Source organism: Cricetulus griseus, chromosome 7, assembly GCF_003668045.3.
Source record: "Cricetulus griseus strain 17A/GY chromosome 7, alternate assembly CriGri-PICRH-1.0, whole genome shotgun sequence".
In the NCBI taxonomy this organism is placed as follows: Eukaryota; Metazoa; Chordata; class Mammalia; order Rodentia; family Cricetidae; genus Cricetulus; species Cricetulus griseus.
Genome location: NC_048600.1, coordinates 113927115 through 113944230, shown reverse-complemented (window position 1 = coordinate 113944230; position 17116 = coordinate 113927115). Strand labels below are relative to the sequence as shown.

Here is a 17116-nt window from a genome sequence, read left to right as displayed (position 1 = left end):
CAGGCTGTAGAGTGTGGTCCTCCATGCACATCTTCAATAGCTTCAAAACTTGCTTTTCCCTCTCCTGAAAACCTTTTTTTTTTTTTTTTTTTTTTTTTAACTTCTGTTTGTGGTTTGTTTGTTTAAACAGGATCTAGAACAGAAAATGAAAGTGGTAGAGAATCTCCAGGATGACTTTGATTTCAACTATAAAACCCTCAAGAGTCAAGGAGGTAAGTGAAGGTTAGAGACTTTAAGATTTGCTGAAAGCTAGGCTGTCCCATTGAGTTTCAGGACCCGAATCCATTCGTGTGGCTGCAGGGTAGGTGAAGGGGGAGCTTCTGGCACTTAGTGGTGGGACAACCTTTTGTTTGTTTTTGAGATGGGATTTGACCATGTAGTGCAGGGTGACCTTGAGCCTGCTGCAGCCATCTTCCCTCAGCTCTCCAAGTGGCAGGGACTGTGTGTGCACACGGGGTTTGGGGCCTCCTTGAGAAGGCTGCCCTGAGTATTCTCCCTGGTCAAGGAGTCTTTCCTCCTGCATCAGACATGCAGGACCTGAATGGAAACAACCAGTCTGTCACCAGGCAGAAGATGCAGCAGCTGGAGCAGATGCTCACAGCGCTGGACCAGATGCGGAGGGTAAGCATTCTGGACAGCTTCCAGGACAGCTTCTCCAGCACCACACACCTCCGGTGGGAAGACCTGGCTGGGTTCTAAGGGTTCCTTCTCTGAACTGACTAGAGAATGTGGTTAGACATGGTCTGGGGAAATGTCTTCTGACTGTTTTGCTTTCCAAACAGAGCATCGTAAGTGAGCTGGCGGGGCTTTTGTCGGCAATGGAGTACGTGCAGAAAACACTCACAGATGAAGAACTGGCTGACTGGAAGAGGCGGCAGCAGATTGCGTGCATTGGAGGCCCTCCCAACATCTGCCTGGATCGCCTGGAAAACTGGTAAGAGTTGGATGGAAGGCTTCTTTCTCCTTCTAGAGACTTGGGTTCAGTCACAGGCCTGTAGAATGGGCCTTCTTTGCTCCTGCTTTGTTTCTCCTTTTTATTGCTGGGGTGGAACCCATCCCTTGGACATGTGCTAGACAAATGGACATGTGCTAGACGTTCAGATGCTGGAGAGGACAGGCCAGGAGCTCAGATCCCAGTAGCTGTCCCTTATCAAACTAGTGATAAACCATAAAGGACAGACATTAGATTTAAAAAAGGGAGAGAGGCACTGATATGCCCTGTTCTTGGAGGCAGAATTAATCAGCTTTGTCTCCCTCTCTGCCCATTTTTTTCTTTTTTTCTAATTGTTTGCTTTTATATATCTCTGAAACCCATTCACTATGTAGACCAGGCTGGTCTCAAACCCACAGAAATCTGCCTGCTTCTCCCTTCCAACTGCTGAGATTAAAGGCGTGCACCACCATGCCTAGCTTTTCTAATTTTTAAGTACTGTTTTCTTTTTCTTAAAAAAAAAAATTAGTATATGCTTGCCTGCTTTTTTGTTTAGGCATGCAGTGCCCAGGTTGGCTAGGAGAGGGCAACAGAGCCCCAGGGACTGGGGTCACAGGTGGTTGTGACCTGTGCTAACAGAGCCCTGATAGCAATTCAAGGATTGCCTCTCCAGCCCCTCTGCTTGCCTTTTTTGTGTACATGTCATCAACATTCTGACATATGTACTATCTTTATGATTCATTGAAAAATAGCATTGAATGGGTTCTGGATGAGGCTCTTTCAAGGATCTCATAGTGAAGGGAGATGGCCATACTCATGCAGCTTGGAAAGGCAGCGCTGGTTCAAGCCCACTCACTGCCCTAGGGTGGGGAAAGTGAATTCGAACATTCTTCATATTTGGTCTCGAATTCATTTACAATCCAATGACAGCTCAGTTAATGCCCCCACCTCCTAGTGGCGTAAGCCTTACCCCTTCCTCCACTGAGCTCTATGCTTCAAACTTTTGAAGTGGCCATTCTTATGCTCTGTATATTCCCTTCCATTATTTTAGGACCCTCTCTCCTTCCGTTCCCCCCCCCCTTTTTTTTTGTGAGACAGGGTCTCACTGCGTACCTCAGACTGGCCTTGAAGTCACTATGCCGCCCAGGCTCAAGGTCCCTTTGCTGTGGTCTCCTGATGCTGGGGTTACAGCTAGACAACAGAGCTAATTGGGAACTGCCTTTCATTATCGGCAGGATAACTTCATTAGCAGAGTCTCAACTTCAGACCCGCCAACAAATTAAGAAACTGGAGGAGTTGCAGCAAAAAGTGTCCTACAAGGGGGACCCTATTGTGCAGCACAGGCCAATGCTGGAGGAGAGGATCGTGGAGCTGTTCAGAAACCTAATGAAAAGGTAACCTTAAAAAGCCGATGCTCGGCAGCAAGGAGCAGGAAGAAGCCTGGTCAGCACAGCAGGCAACACATTGCTATCCCTTCGCCTTCTAGTGCCTTCGTGGTGGAGCGGCAGCCCTGCATGCCCATGCACCCTGACCGGCCCCTTGTCATCAAGACTGGTGTCCAGTTCACTACTAAAGTCAGGTGGGCCCTGGTCTCCACACTTTGGATGGAGCTTTTACAGTTGTCCAGTCCTCTCCTTAAGGGTCTTAAGGGGAGGAGTAAAGGCTCAGTGATAGGCTAGATGGGGTGGAGGGTTGCCCCTGCACTGTGAAATCTCCTTCAGAAATAGCTGTGTTGGGTTTTGGGTTTAAGCTAAGGAGTACTAGCTGCAGAGCATGCCTGTGCAATAGTTCTCATGAAATGCTTTTATTACCTTTCTGTGAGTCTCTTACAGCTTGTTCTCATTCTTAGGCATTTTCAGTACTTCTTGGATAAAGGGTCAGCGTTCAGCTTTAATATCAAAAATGACTCTGGGTGGAAGTAGAATTTGGGTTTGTGAATATATATATATATATATATATATATATATGTGTTATATCTAGACAGGGTTTCTCTGTGTAACCTCATACTTGCTTTGTAGACTGGGTTGGCCATGAACTCAGAGGTCCACCTGCCTCTGCATTCTGAGTGCTGGGATCAACGGTGTGCACCACCACACCCAGCAATATATTTACTTCTTAGGAATTGAAGTATTAGGGATTTTTTATTTTTGTAAGCTAGAGGTCATTGAAAGGAGCCTACTAACTGCCTTGACTATATATTTTTAATAGGTTGCTGGTCAAATTTCCTGAGTTGAATTATCAGCTTAAAATTAAAGTGTGCATTGACAAGTAAGTATTCTTTATTATTTTAAAACAATTTTAAATTCGAATATATTTTGATCCTCCAAGTACATCCAGAGCTGCTTCTCCCTACCCACCCAACTTTAAGTTCTTTCTCAAAAACAATCCCCAAACCTACAAAACAAAATACAATAACACCTCAAAAGAAACAAACAAAACAAAGAAAAACCAAAAAGCCCACCAAACTAACCAAATAAAAGTACACATAAAAAACTATGGGTCCATTGTTTGTTGGTCAACTACTTCTGAACATGAGGCCTGCCCTGGAGTGATTGATATACCTAGTGTCACTCCATTGGAGAAAATTGATTTCCCTTCATCCAGTAGGTATAAATGACAATTCTATTGTTAGTCTTTTACCTTGGTGGCTAGGTTTACAGTCATTCAGTTTTTTAAAAATATGACAAAATCAAATATAACAAGATAAGACAAAAACTATCACATCAAAGGTGGACAAGGAAAACCAACAGAAGGAGAAGAGCCCAGGAGAGGGCACAAGAATCAGACCCACTTGTTTGCACTGAACTGAGGGCTGGAGAGATGGCTCAGTGGTTAAGAGCATTGGCTGCTCTTCTAGAGGTCCTGAGTTCAATTCCCAGCAACCACATGGTGGCTCACAACCATCTATAATGGGATCTGATGCCCTCTTCTATCATGCAGATATTCAGGAAGACAGAGTACTCATATACATAAATAAATAAATCTTTAAAACAAAACAAAACAAAACACTGAACTGAAAGCCATGGTATAAGCTCAGTGGGCCTGGTATAGACCCATACATGCCCTATGCATGCTGCTGTTGTCTCTGTGAGCTCCTACAAGTTTTGCTCATGTTGACTTAGAGGGCCTTGTTTTCTTGGTGTCCCCCCTCCCCCCTGGCTCTTATATTCTTTCCACCTCGTCTTCCATCGGGTTCCCTGAGTTCTGAAGGGAGTGATTTTTATGGAGGCATCCCATTTAGGGCCGAGGCGTCTCACACTGTGTGATGTCTGGCTGTGGATCTCTGTATTTGTTCCCGTCTGCTGCAGGAAGAAGCTTCTCTGGTGATGGTTGAACAAGGCACTGATCTATAAGTGTAGCAGAATGTCACTAGGAATAATTTTGTCACTACATTTTTTCTTTTTCCTTTTTTTTTAAAGACTTTTTTTAGACGTTATTATTTGGTTTTGCCCTAGGTCCTTTGTCCTAACATTTTTTTTTTTTAAAGATTTATTTGTTTATTAGGTACACAGTGTTCTGCCTAAATGTATGTCTGCAGGCCAGAAGAGGACATCAGATTTCACTACAGATGGTTGTGAGCCACTATGTGGTTGCTGGGAATTGAACTCAGGACCTCTGGAAGAACTGGCAGTGCTCTTCACCACTGAGCCATCTCTCCAGTCCCTAACATATCTTTTTTTTGGTTTATTAAGACAGGGTTTCTCTGTGTAGCTTTGGACCCTGTCCTGGTACTCACTCTGTAGACCAGGCTGGCCTCAAACTCACAGAGATCCTTCTGCCTCTGCCTAGTGCTGGGATTAAAGGCGTGCGCCACCACTGCCTGGCCTATTTCCTTTTCCTAATGAGTCCCTTTCTTTATACATACATTCTGTGGTTCTATGGATTGTAGCTTGGTTATCATTGGTTTAACAGCTAATATCTACATATAAGTAAATACATACCATATTTGTCATTTTGGGTCTGGGATACCTCACTCAGGATGATTTTTTTTTTCTAGTTCCAGCTGTTTGTCTACAAATTTCACGATGCCATTTCCTTTTTAAACAACGGAGTAATACTCCATTGTGTAAATGTGCCATATTTTCTTTATCCATTCTTCTGTTGAGGGACATCTAGGTTATTTCTAATTTATGGCTGTTATGAAGAGAACAGCAATGGACATGGTTGAGCAAGAGTCTCTATGGTAGGATAAAGCATCCTTTGGGTATTTGCCCAAGAATGGTATCATTGGATCTTGAGGTAGATCGACTGCCATCTTCTTGATGAACTGCCACACTGATTTTGTTAGTGTCTATATGAGATTGCACTCCTACCAGCAATGTATGAGTGCTCCTCTTACTCCACATCTTCACCAGCATGAGCTGTCACTTGCTTTGTTGATCTTAGTCATTCTGACAGGTGTTAGATGAAATCTCAAAGTAGTTTTGATTTGCATTTCCCTGATAGCTAAGGATGTTGAACATTTCTTTAAGTGTTTCTCAGCTATTTGAGTCTCTTCTATTGAGAATTCTCTGTTTAGATCTGTACTCCATTTTTTAATTGAATATTTGTTTTCTTGCTATCTGGTTTTTTGAGTTCTTTATATATTCTAGATATTAGCCCTCTACCATATGTGTAGTTGGTAAAAATCTTTTCCTATTCTGTAGACTGCCAGTGACAAGTAAATATTCTTTTTTTAAAGATTTTATTTATTTATTATATATACAACATTCTGCTTCCATGTATATCTGCACACCAGAAGAGGACACCAGATCTCATAACGGATGGTTGTGAGCCATCATGTGGTTGCTGGGAATTGAACTCAGGACCTCTGCAAGAACAGTCAGTGCTCTTAACCTCTGAGCCATCTCTCCAGCCCTGTAAATATTCTTAAACTTAGCTCTTATCTGCAAATGAGGGATGGAAAAACAAGAACTTTGACAGATATTTGACTTTAGAGATGTCACCATTCAGGGATCTTTGTTTTGTGAACAATTGTGTTCAAAAACCTTTCAGAGCTTCATCAATTTGCCTCAAACATGAAAACAAAAAAGACTTAATGTTAGAGCACTTACCTAGCATATACAAGGCCCCTGAGTGAACCCCCATCCTTAAAAATAAAGATGTAGCTGGGTGTTGGTGGCACACGCCTTTAAACCCAGCAATTGGGAGGCAGAGGCAGGTGGATCTCTGTGAATTTGAAGCCAGTCTGAAAAACCAAAAGGAAAAAAGAAAAATAAAGATATAAATAAATAAATAATACTTGCCAAGTTATATCACAGTTGAAAAAAAATAAGCAAAGATAGCAAGATAATTTAGTTCTCTCTCTCTCTCTCTCTCTCTCTCTCTCTCTCTCTGTGTGTGTGTATGTGTGTGTGTGTGTGTGTGTGTGTGTGTGTGTGTGTGTGTGTGTGTGTGTGTAGAGCAGAAGTCCACATGAGCTGTCTTCTCTAATTCACCTTAGTTTTTGAGACAGGGTCTCTCCCTGAACCTGGAGCTCACTTGCTGACTCTGCAGTCCCCAGCACTGTGGCTATAGACCCTCACTGCTGCACCCAAATTTTATGTAATAATGAGGATCCAAACTAGGGTTCTCATGCTGTCCAACAAGCACTTTACCACTGAGACACCTCCTAATCCCTGTATCCATTCCTAAGTGTATGGTTCAGTAGCATTGGAGAGTCACTCTGCTAAGCAGCAGGTCTCCAGAATGCAGTCACTTTGCAAACCTGAAGCATTATCCTGAACAGCTGCTCTCCTTCCCTTTAGTATCTGACACTCACTACTCATTTCCAAAAGAGTTTTTTAAATAAATAAAAATCATAGGAGGTGGGACCTGAAGAGATGGCTCAGTGGTTAAAAAATAATAGGAGGCATTGATATAGGAAGCTGCCTTGCCAGATGTTAAAACACATTGCAGAGTTCCAGTTGTTAAATGGGTGTGTTACTAAGACAAGAATGTGTTGATTGATCATTGTAATAAAATCTAAAGTCTAGAAATAGACTTGAGGTTAATGTAAGAGATCAGTACATGTTAAAATGAGTCTCATGAGGTAGGTAGAGAGGGCACCTTGCTTAGTGAATACAGTAGGACAGCTTCAAATGGGTCAGAGTGAAAAATGAGGTTTTTTCTTTTATGAACCGTTAGAATAAACTCTAGGCATATTCACTGTATTTACATGTTAGCAGAAGCACCCACAGAACATAGGTGTATAATGTCACCGTGGCACAGAAAAGTGACACCACCTCTTGGAAATTCTGGTAGTATTCTAAAAAGTAACCCATGACATAGCTATTTTCCTCATAGATGTTAACAGAAGAGAAATGGAAAAATACATATGCATGTCCAGTAACAGGAATAAATAAACAGTTTGCACTCTGTTATACAGTGGAATATTGTTCATCACCAAATCAAAAGGAACTATTTTTTTGGTTATTTCTTTTTTATTTTATGTGCATTAGTGTTTTTCCTGCATGTATATCTGTGTGAGGGTATTGTATTCTCTGGAGCTGGAATTACACAGACAGTTGTGAGCTGCCATGTGGGTGCTGGGAATTGACCCTGAGTTTTCTGAAAGAGCAGCCAGTGCTCTTAGCCTTTGAGCTGTCTCTCCAGCCCCATCAAAGGAACTACTTGATAGTTGAAAAACATGAATAAATCTTCAAAGTAGTTATGTTGAATGAAGGAAACCAGGTCTCCTCCCTTCAAAAGAGCACCTGTTTTATGTTTGCAGGTATATGTTTCTAAAAATACAAATAAATCTGTAGTGACAGAAAACACAATAATGGTTTTTCTGGGGCCAGGATGGGGTAGAGTCTAGGATGGGGATGCATTACAAATGAGCCTAGGGACACTTGGGGTAGTGGTATGCTGTGGATAGTGCTAATTGGTTTCACAGGTGTGTATAGCACTTATAAACCAGCCCCATAAAGTTTTACATTTTAGATTGTACAATTTATTTTATTTATGATTTTTTAGTCATTTTTTATTTGAATTAGAAACAAGATTGATTTACATGACAATCCCAGTTCTCCCTCCCTTCCTCCCCTACCCCTCCCCAACTAAAACCCTACCTATCACATACCCTTTCTTCTAATCTATACTTGACTCAACCTTTCTGCTCCCTCATGACCTCTGCATCCTTCCTCTTCTTCCCTTCTCATTCTCGTAGCTCCCTCCCCCCTCTTCCCATGCTCTCAATTTGCTCAGGGGATCGTGACCCTTTCCCCTTCTCCAGGGAACAATGTTTGTCTCTTTTAGGGTCCTCCTTGTTTACTAGTTTCTCTGGCAGTGTGGATTGTAGGCCAGTAATCCTTTACTCTATGTCTAAAATCCACATATGAGTGAGTGAGTGATTTGTGATTGGGTTACCTCGGTCAGAATGGTTTTTATCTAGTTCCATCCATTTTCCTGCAAATTTCAAGATTCCATTGTTTTTTTTTTCCCGCTGAGTAAGATTGTACAATTTATTGATTATGAATTACAAATAAAAACTAATACAAAAAGATTACATAAAAAGATAGATATAATTCAGACATGACGGAGAGCTGATAATTGATTTGAAAATGTAATACCTAGAAAGATTGTTTTAAAGCTGATCAATTTTCTTCTACAAACCCACCAGAACATTCTACTTGTAGGCAAATATATAGCAACGGAAAAGCAATTTTATTTATTTATTTATTTATTTATTTATTTATTGTTGGTGGGTTTTGTTTTTTTGTTTTTTTTTGTTTTTTTTTTCCGAGACAGGGTTTCTGTGGGTAACCCCTGCCATTCTGGAACTCACCCTGTAGATCAGGCTGACCTTGAACTCACACACATCTGCCTGTCTCTGTCTACTGAGTGCTGGGATTAAAGGCATGTGCCACCATGCCTGGCTGAGAAGAACTTTTAAAATAGTACTCTAAAGGAAGATTAAAAAAAACAGTAATATCATAATATAAAAAGAAGGCATAGTCAGGGACAGAGGTAGCAGTGAAGGCCTGGTGTCAGCGCTTCTGGCTGCATCACAGGCGGCGTTGTGAGTTGTGGGTAATAACAGACCTTTACAGAAAACCATGCATGGCTTAAATAATGAGGAAATTTACAACCCGTGTAACTGGAAATGCAGTCGGGGCAAGTACCTGATGATGAGGTCAGTGACTCACAGGTGTCTTCAGGAACCCGGAATCCTCCATCCCATCCTTAGCGTGTCTGTCACCTGTAGCCTGGGGTTCCCTTCTAGGCTGCTCTGTGTCTTGTAGAAGCAATTAACAAATGCCATTTGCCTTCTCACACACATCTGTGGAGTAGAACAGCCTAGGACACCATTCCCTCCTTAGTCTGATTGAGACAAGGCAGACCCCCGCCTCACTTGCTCTGTGGCTTCCTCTGTTCTGATGAATTAGTGGTCAGGGTTCCCCAGAAATAGGGATGGGCTCTGCCACCCCGAGCTGAACAGAATGGAGTTTTTTTTTTTTTTTAGGAAGAGCAAGGAAGCTGTGGGGTAGATGCCCAACTGAGGCCACTGTTTAAATACATACGGAGTTTCATATTTCACCCCTAAAACATTACTGGACAGCTGAAGGCATTTCCCATCAAAGGAGGTTCTGGAAAGAAGCAGGGGCGATGACTTCCACTTTGCTAACCCCCATCTGTGTTCTTGACAGGGACTCTGGGGATGTTGCTGCTCTCAGAGGGTGAGTTTTGCCTCCCATGTTCTGCTCCATCCAGCTCTTTCCTCTGGCCACTCAGCAGTCACTCACGTGTTGGTTTTTCTCGCATGATTCAGATCTAGGAAATTTAACATTCTGGGCACAAACACAAAAGTGATGAACATGGAAGAGTCCAACAATGGCAGCCTGTCTGCGGAATTCAAGCATCTGGTGGGTTATGGGTGAGGGTAGGGGGCAGGCTTCTCTGCACAGAGGGCAAGTGGCCAAGGGAGAGCTTGGGACAGCCACACATGGAACTTTTTCCTTTCTTCCAGACCCTGAGGGAGCAGAGATGTGGGAATGGGGGCCGTGCCAATTGTGACGTAAGTTTTGTTCAGGCTGAGAACTATCTGGGAGTGTTTTCTTTTCGGGAAAGAGAGAAAGAGCTCTCTATCTGGCCCAGAACGGAAGACTTTAACCTGCTGTTTTAGCTGCTGTCATTTAGAAAGGTTACTCTGGGCCAGTGGGACATGTTCAGAAGTCACAGGTGCCGTGGAGTTCTCAAGGAGGAGAACTTTCCTGAGAGTTGGGGAGTTGGCCCCCCTTTCAGTAATGGGAAGTCCCTTGTTAAACTGTTACCCACACCCATTTGGTAGAAAAGTTTCCACCTTGCCTGGGGCTTCCCAAAGTCCCTTGCCACCACCTGCCAGCTGGCTCCATTTTCAGTGCCTTGGTGAGATAGAAGGCAAGTCAGCAAGTCAGAGTTAAACTTAAAACAACACACACACACACACACACACACACACCCCATACATACACCATACACACATACGTGTACACACACACACACACACCATATACACATACGTACACCACACACACACACACACACCCCATACATACACACACCATACACACATACGTGTACACACATACACACACACACCATATACACATACGTATAACACACACACACACCCCCATACATACACACACTATACACACATACGTGTACACACACACACACCATATACACATACGTACAACACACACACACACACACATACACACACACATACACCATACACACATACGTGTACACACACACACATACACCATACACACATACGTGTACACACACACACACACACACACCATATACACATACGTACACCACACACACACACACACACACACACACACACACACAAGTAATTCTTGTACAAACAGGTGGCTGCACTGCCTGACTGCTAGTGGCAGTGGAGGTTGTTAAAGTCACTTTGGAAAACAACTTGGCGTTGTGAAAATAAGCGTGCCCTGTAAGCCAGTAGTCCCAGTTCCAGGACTTAACACTAAAGAAAGCTTTGCATAGATGGGCCAAGAGCAAGTACGTGATCACAGCCACTGTTTACTCTCCAAACACAGAGCAGACATGTCAGCACTCCAGGGAGACATGAGTGTGGTGTAGTCACAGTGGAATACTCTACAGCTGTGACATAAGACATGGGGCCTACACATGACCACAGACCCACTTCACACTGGGGGTTGGGGGTCACCCGCTAAAACGGTACTGACAGTAGGACTGCACTTGTGTGGGGTCCACAAACTCCCCTTGTAAAATTCACATGCTTGGAGAAACAACCGTGATCACGGTTAGGAGGTGCTAGGAAACAATAGCACCATAGGACACAGCAGTCCTACCCGAGGAGGGAACCATCACCTGGGGAATTTCAGGGGCAATAGCTTGTCCTTAAACTGGATGGTAATGCTAGGGATGAGACCCTGAGTTTGCAACCCAGTATGGATGAAGAAAGGAGAGAGAAAGAAGAGAAGAAACTCAAATAAGTTTGCTTGTCCCCTTCCCCCCTCCCTCCCTGGGTTTGTATATGGACACTCATGTGTCATGGTGCGCACGTGGAGGTCAAAAGACCATTTGCAGAACTGTTTTTTCCTTCCACCATGTGGGTCTCGGGGATTAGGTTCAGGTTAGATGCCCTTGCCCACTGAGCCATCTTGCTGGCCCCCAAGTAAGCAACTAGCAGCGTGGTGTGTCCTTGGGTGTGCAACTAGCAGCGTGGTGTGTCGTGTCCTTGGATGTGCATTGCTTTGCTGTTCTTTGCCCTTGGGTCTGTATATTATAAAATATGATTATTTATTTTGTAACATATAATAAAAGATCAGGTTTGAGGGTCCTGACCTTGAGGGTCTTGGTGCTCAAGAGAGAAGGTATACAGGTATGTCCCTGACACTGTCCACGGCACCTTCTTAGTGTAGTGAGGCCACGGTACCTTGCTTTCCTCTGTTGCTGCTGAGAACTCAATGCCATTGTCTGAAGGCGTGACCCTGCTGTTGTAGGCCTCCTTGATTGTGACGGAGGAGCTGCATCTGATCACCTTCGAGACTGAGGTATACCACCAGGGCCTCAAGATTGACCTCGAGGTGAGTTCTGCACAGAACCAGGCAGTGAGCATGCAGGGAGACAGGACAAAAATGTCTGGTGGCATGGTGGCTGTTTGCTAAGCCTGTGTTTGGTTTTCACTATCTATCTCTGGAAAGTCCTTGATAGCCACCCACTGAGAAGAAAGTCTTGCTTGAGCACATGATTTAAAAATCTGTCTTTAGTGATTGCTTAGATTGATTTGATGAAGTTTGGGCAAGTGAATCTTAGTAGCCACCATTTCAGTATGCAGAAAATCATGGCATTTAGATTTTGTTTCCTAGCCTTCTTGATCTTATTAACTTAGACCTGGAAAAGCAGGAATCCTCATGTCTGATTTCTAATACCTCAGTTTCATGGAAAGACATAGGTACTTTGTGTTTTGGAGGTTAAGTCAGGGGCTAGGAGCCTAGCTTTGAACCGGTTACCTTTTGTAAGTCACTGATTATATTTATGTCAGCGAGTCCTTATGCCCAGGCTGGCCTTTCTTCTCTCAATGTTGAGCTGCTTCAGTCACACCCCTGCTTAGAGCTGGCGTGTGGTGTGGCATGATTGCTGACTTTAAGCTGTGGAGGTACTGGGGAAGAAACTTTTGGAGCTGTGAGAGCACAGCTGTCTTGCTAAGTCATTCCCCACCTGTCCCCCACACTCTACAGACCCACTCCTTGCCAGTTGTGGTGATCTCCAACATCTGTCAGATGCCAAACGCGTGGGCATCAATCCTGTGGTATAACATGCTGACCAACAACCCCAAGGTGAGTCCCCCAACTCACCCTGACTCTCTTTGCGCCTTCTCAGCCCCTGGTGTGGGTCGTCAATGTTATTCTCTCATCTTCTCAATAGAATGTGAACTTCTTCACGAAGCCACCAATTGGAACCTGGGACCAAGTGGCAGAGGTGCTCAGCTGGCAGTTCTCATCCACCACAAAGCGAGGGCTGAGCATTGAGCAGCTGACTACACTGGCCGAGAAGCTCTTAGGTGGGAGTTGGATAGCTTCAGATGAGGTTCTCGTCTGGGGGGTTGGTCACTCAGGCAAGGTTTCCTAGGGTCTACCTAGGACCAGGCACTTTGTCATCTAACTCCAGCTATCAGTTTGTTAGTTAGTGTGTGACGCACCCTGATCCTCAGAACCACACAAGGCAAGGAAGAGTAGGAGCCCAGGAGGGTATCAGTGCTGTGCTAATCCAGGCTCAAATGCTGGGGTTGGCTGTGTGTGTGGCTGTGTGTATGCACATGAGCGTACACATGCACACACAGCCATGGCACCCTGCAGGCACATGAGAGCAAACACACAGGACAAATGTCTGCAAAGTCTGCTTGAGAAATAAAACCTTTAATTAAAGCTTCTGTTGTCCTTTTCTCTTCTCCAGGACCTGGTGTAAACTACTCAGGGTGTCAGATCACATGGGCTAAATTTTGCAAAGTAAGTGATCTTGTTGATTCCTATGGTTATCTCCCAGGAGGCAGGTCTGGAATGCTCATTTGTAAGGTGGTTGTGGGGCAGCATGAATACTGAAAGCCTGGAACCCCTTTCTCCAGCAGCTAATAGGAGCTGCATGAGGACAGAGGAGCCCAAGAATATTGGCAGGGTACAAAAGTTCAGGCATGAACGGGCTGGTATGGATAGTGGTGGACTTGGTTTTCACATTATTCTTTTCTCCAGGAAAACATGGCTGGCAAGGGCTTCTCCTTCTGGGTGTGGCTAGACAATATCATTGACCTTGTGAAAAAGTATATCTTGGCCCTTTGGAATGAAGGGTAAGGTTGAAACTTGGCTGTACTGTGTAACTAAGTCAGCTGCTCCCAGCAAGCGTGTGGCGGGGACAACCTTCTGAGCTCAAACAACATTGGTTTTCCTTGCCTGCAGGTACATCATGGGCTTCATTAGCAAGGAGCGGGAGCGCGCCATCCTGAGCACGAAGCCCCCAGGCACCTTCCTGCTGAGATTCAGCGAGAGCAGCAAGGAAGGGGGTGTCACTTTCACTTGGGTGGAAAAGGACATCAGTGGTAAGACCTGTCACCTGCCCCTCCTGTCTCACTTGCTCCACCTGGTGGCCACTGCCAACACCTGGTTGCTCCTTGTTCTGTGTACTACTGCCCCCTGGAGGGCAGAGAGGGCCTGTGCCTCTTCCTGAAGGGTTGGCCTGCCAGTTTGTTTTGTTTACTCCACTGGCTACTATTTGTGTAGAAAAGTGTGGTTTGAATCTTATTTCCACATTTCCTTTCCTACCTACCCTGATACTACATCTGAGGCAAGTGTTTTGCCTGTGATCCAACTTGACAGCCTCTTTAAAAGCCAGCCTGGCCATTGCCACAGTTCCAAGCCACTGGATACGGCATTCAGGGACTCCAGCAATAGACTGGCATAATCTTTCCTTCCTGTGTCCCATGACAGGCAAGACCCAGATCCAGTCTGTAGAACCATACACCAAGCAGCAGCTGAACAACATGTCCTTTGCTGAAATCATCATGGGATATAAGATCATGGATGCTACCAACATCCTGGTGTCTCCGCTGGTCTACCTCTACCCTGACATTCCTAAGGAGGAGGCATTTGGGAAGTATTGTCGACCAGAGAGCCAGGAGCATCCTGAAGCTGACCCAGGTAGTTGTTGATTTTCCAGGTTCTGGCCTCATTTGTAGTGGAAAGTGGAAAAGAGCAGATCCTTGGAGGATTGGAGCAGAGACAAAGACATGACTGGTATCTTGGGGGGGGGGTTGGTGAATCCTGCTTATGGGAAAGAGCTGTTTATTGGGTATTTTGACAGGGTGACTGATGGGATTTAAGAGAAGAACAGAGTCAGACCTCACAGGGAGCTTGCTAGTCTGAAGATGAAAGTACACACACGGGGAGGGGGGGGGCTGGAGAGATGGCTCAGAAGTTAAGAGCACTGACTGTTCTTCCAGAGGTCCTGAGTTCAATTCCCAGCAACCACATGGTGGCTCACAACCATCTGTGATGAGATCTAGTGCCCTCTTCTGGTGTGCAGATATACATGGAAGCAGAATGTTGTATACATAATAAATAAATAAAAATCTTTAAAAAAAAAAAAAAAGAAAGTAGACACACACATACACACACCCTCAAAACACCAGAAAGAGAAAATGAGGACAGTCCTCTGATGCTTCTTAAATGGTGGATTCCAGAAGACTTGCAGCAGATTTGAGTCCAGTATGCTTCTCTTTCATGTGTTAGCAGTGCCAGGTAGTCTGAAGAAAGGCTTTCTGGGACAGTTGCTGTTAGCAGCCTGGGGTAGGACTCACAGCAGAGTGGGGAATGTCCCAGTTGCAGGAGATGACGACTGGAGGGGATGTGGAGTTGGCATTTAGAATGTACAGCTGTGGAAATGAGATGCACTGTATTATGTGGGAGTGCGTGTGACTGTATACATTATACAAAAAGATAGAAATTATGTTGAGTTAAATCTGTAGTCTCTGGGGCTGTCCCAGCGCGCAGAGTCAAAGCCGTCTGACCTGAAGCCGTTAGGACTTGCTCCATTGCCTCTGTCTTCTGTCTACATGCTGGTGAGGAGGCTGGTGTGTCCGCCTGTGTCTTCTGTGACTATTCTTAATTATTATGCCGTGCTGAGCTCTGTAATGAGACATGTGAGTTGGCCTCCTTGCCCTGGCTACTTTCACCAACTGCTTTTGTCCACATAGCACCTATGCACAAATACTCCAACTCGCCCTGGCTCTGTCCTCGGCATTCTCTAAGGAATGCCCAGGTCTCAGGCTGGAGGAGTCGGGCTTGTTGACAGTTATTTTCCTTTCCCTTTGTTCTGGTATTGAGTTCTCTTCATTCTGTGGAGGAGTTCAGCTCTCACTTCCTGTCTGTCCCTTATCTCTGCCTCCACCTTGCCTTCAGTTGGGAGATCTGTTTATCAGCCCCTCTCACACTCCTCTTTGTTCTTTTCTCAGAGGACTTTGAAGTCCAAGTGTTGATCCTTTTGACTAATTTTGCTTTGAAGATCCAGGCCCTTGGTCTGAGGCTGCCATCTCCATCACCATCCCTGCTGTAGCTGCCCAGAGACGTTCCTCAGGGGCAAGGCACTGAGCATGAGCGAGGAATCGATTACCCGATGGGTTTGCCTGTGAGCGTAAAGAGGGCTTGAGAGACCGAGGAATGATGAGGGGGGCATCAGATGAACCCCTCAGAGGGGTGAGCTGTGATGACCACTTCTCTGCTTCTTATGCAAGAGTATTATGGTGTAGACATCGCTTAGCCTCTTCTCAGGTCTTCCTTGCCTGCCGGAAGCCCACAGACTGTGTTCCTTGGGAGGGATTTTGAGCAAGTTCAGTCATAGCTTGTCCAGATCCAGACAGGAATAGGTCATTTCTTCCTTCCTTTCTCTTAATTCTGTGTTTCACACTCCCACCTCAGGCCCAAAGGGTATTTCTCATTCTCTTGATCATTGGGAAGCCAAATCTCCCCTCCCTCATTTATTGTGTGTGGAAGGAGTCTTGTTGAAGGTCAGAGAGTCTTGAGGGTGTCAGCTCTCTCCTTCCACCATGCAGGTCCTGGGATTGAACTCAGGTCATCAGGCTTGCCTACAGACAATTTTAGCACTGAGCTATCTTACTTAACTATCTTATCTCACTCCACTGCCTCTCTTGGGGCAGAGTTCTCACGCTAGAGAACTCTTCTGGACCAGAGCACTTGGATTTGTAGATGGCACAATTGCCTCAGTAATTCCTTTGGCTCCGTGCTGAGTTAACCTGTTTCTTGGCCAAAAATGAACCTGGATTTCCATCTATGGCCACTTTGCAATGGCTTCTCTCAGGTGGTTGTCACGAGTCCTTCTTGCTGCTTGTAGGCTCCAGTGTTAGTCTCTGCTTTTCTCAGCCTACCTCACTGCCCCAGGCCTGCAACATGCTTTGTTCAACTCAAACTCCCAAGGTTTTATGCCAGCACCCCAGGGCTTTCTGATTTTTTTGTCCTCACATTTCCAACATAAATGGCAGAGATGGAAGACAGCCAACCCTGCCTCTCCCTCCCCTCCCACACATGAGAGAGAAGGCACCTTGGCCAGGTCTCCTGGCTATTTATTATATGTGTGCTTGGACCTGGGTGTCCTGTCTTCCCTGTGGCTGGGATGTGTTTTCTAGCTTGGAAGTGGCTTTGGAGCCTCCAG

At 44.9% G+C, this 17116-nt stretch overlaps 1 protein-coding gene across 1 annotated transcript in view; it reads left to right on the top strand.

The window, feature by feature from the left end:
- Positions 1-17116, top strand: part of Stat3 (signal transducer and activator of transcription 3) — a gene marked incomplete in the record, with an annotated part of 55375 nt that overhangs the window by 34615 nt on the left and 3644 nt on the right. Inside the window, 16 exon segments of the mRNA XM_027428129.2 lie at positions 131-212; positions 527-621; positions 783-934; positions 2167-2325; positions 2418-2510; positions 3140-3199; positions 9562-9591; positions 9684-9777; positions 9882-9929; positions 11902-11985; positions 12640-12738; positions 12827-12962; positions 13355-13407; positions 13648-13742; positions 13852-13991; positions 14380-14589. Coding sequence (XP_027283930.1) covers positions 131-212; positions 527-621; positions 783-934; positions 2167-2325; positions 2418-2510; positions 3140-3199; positions 9562-9591; positions 9684-9777; positions 9882-9929; positions 11902-11985; positions 12640-12738; positions 12827-12962; positions 13355-13407; positions 13648-13742; positions 13852-13991; positions 14380-14589 — 1630 coding nt within the window.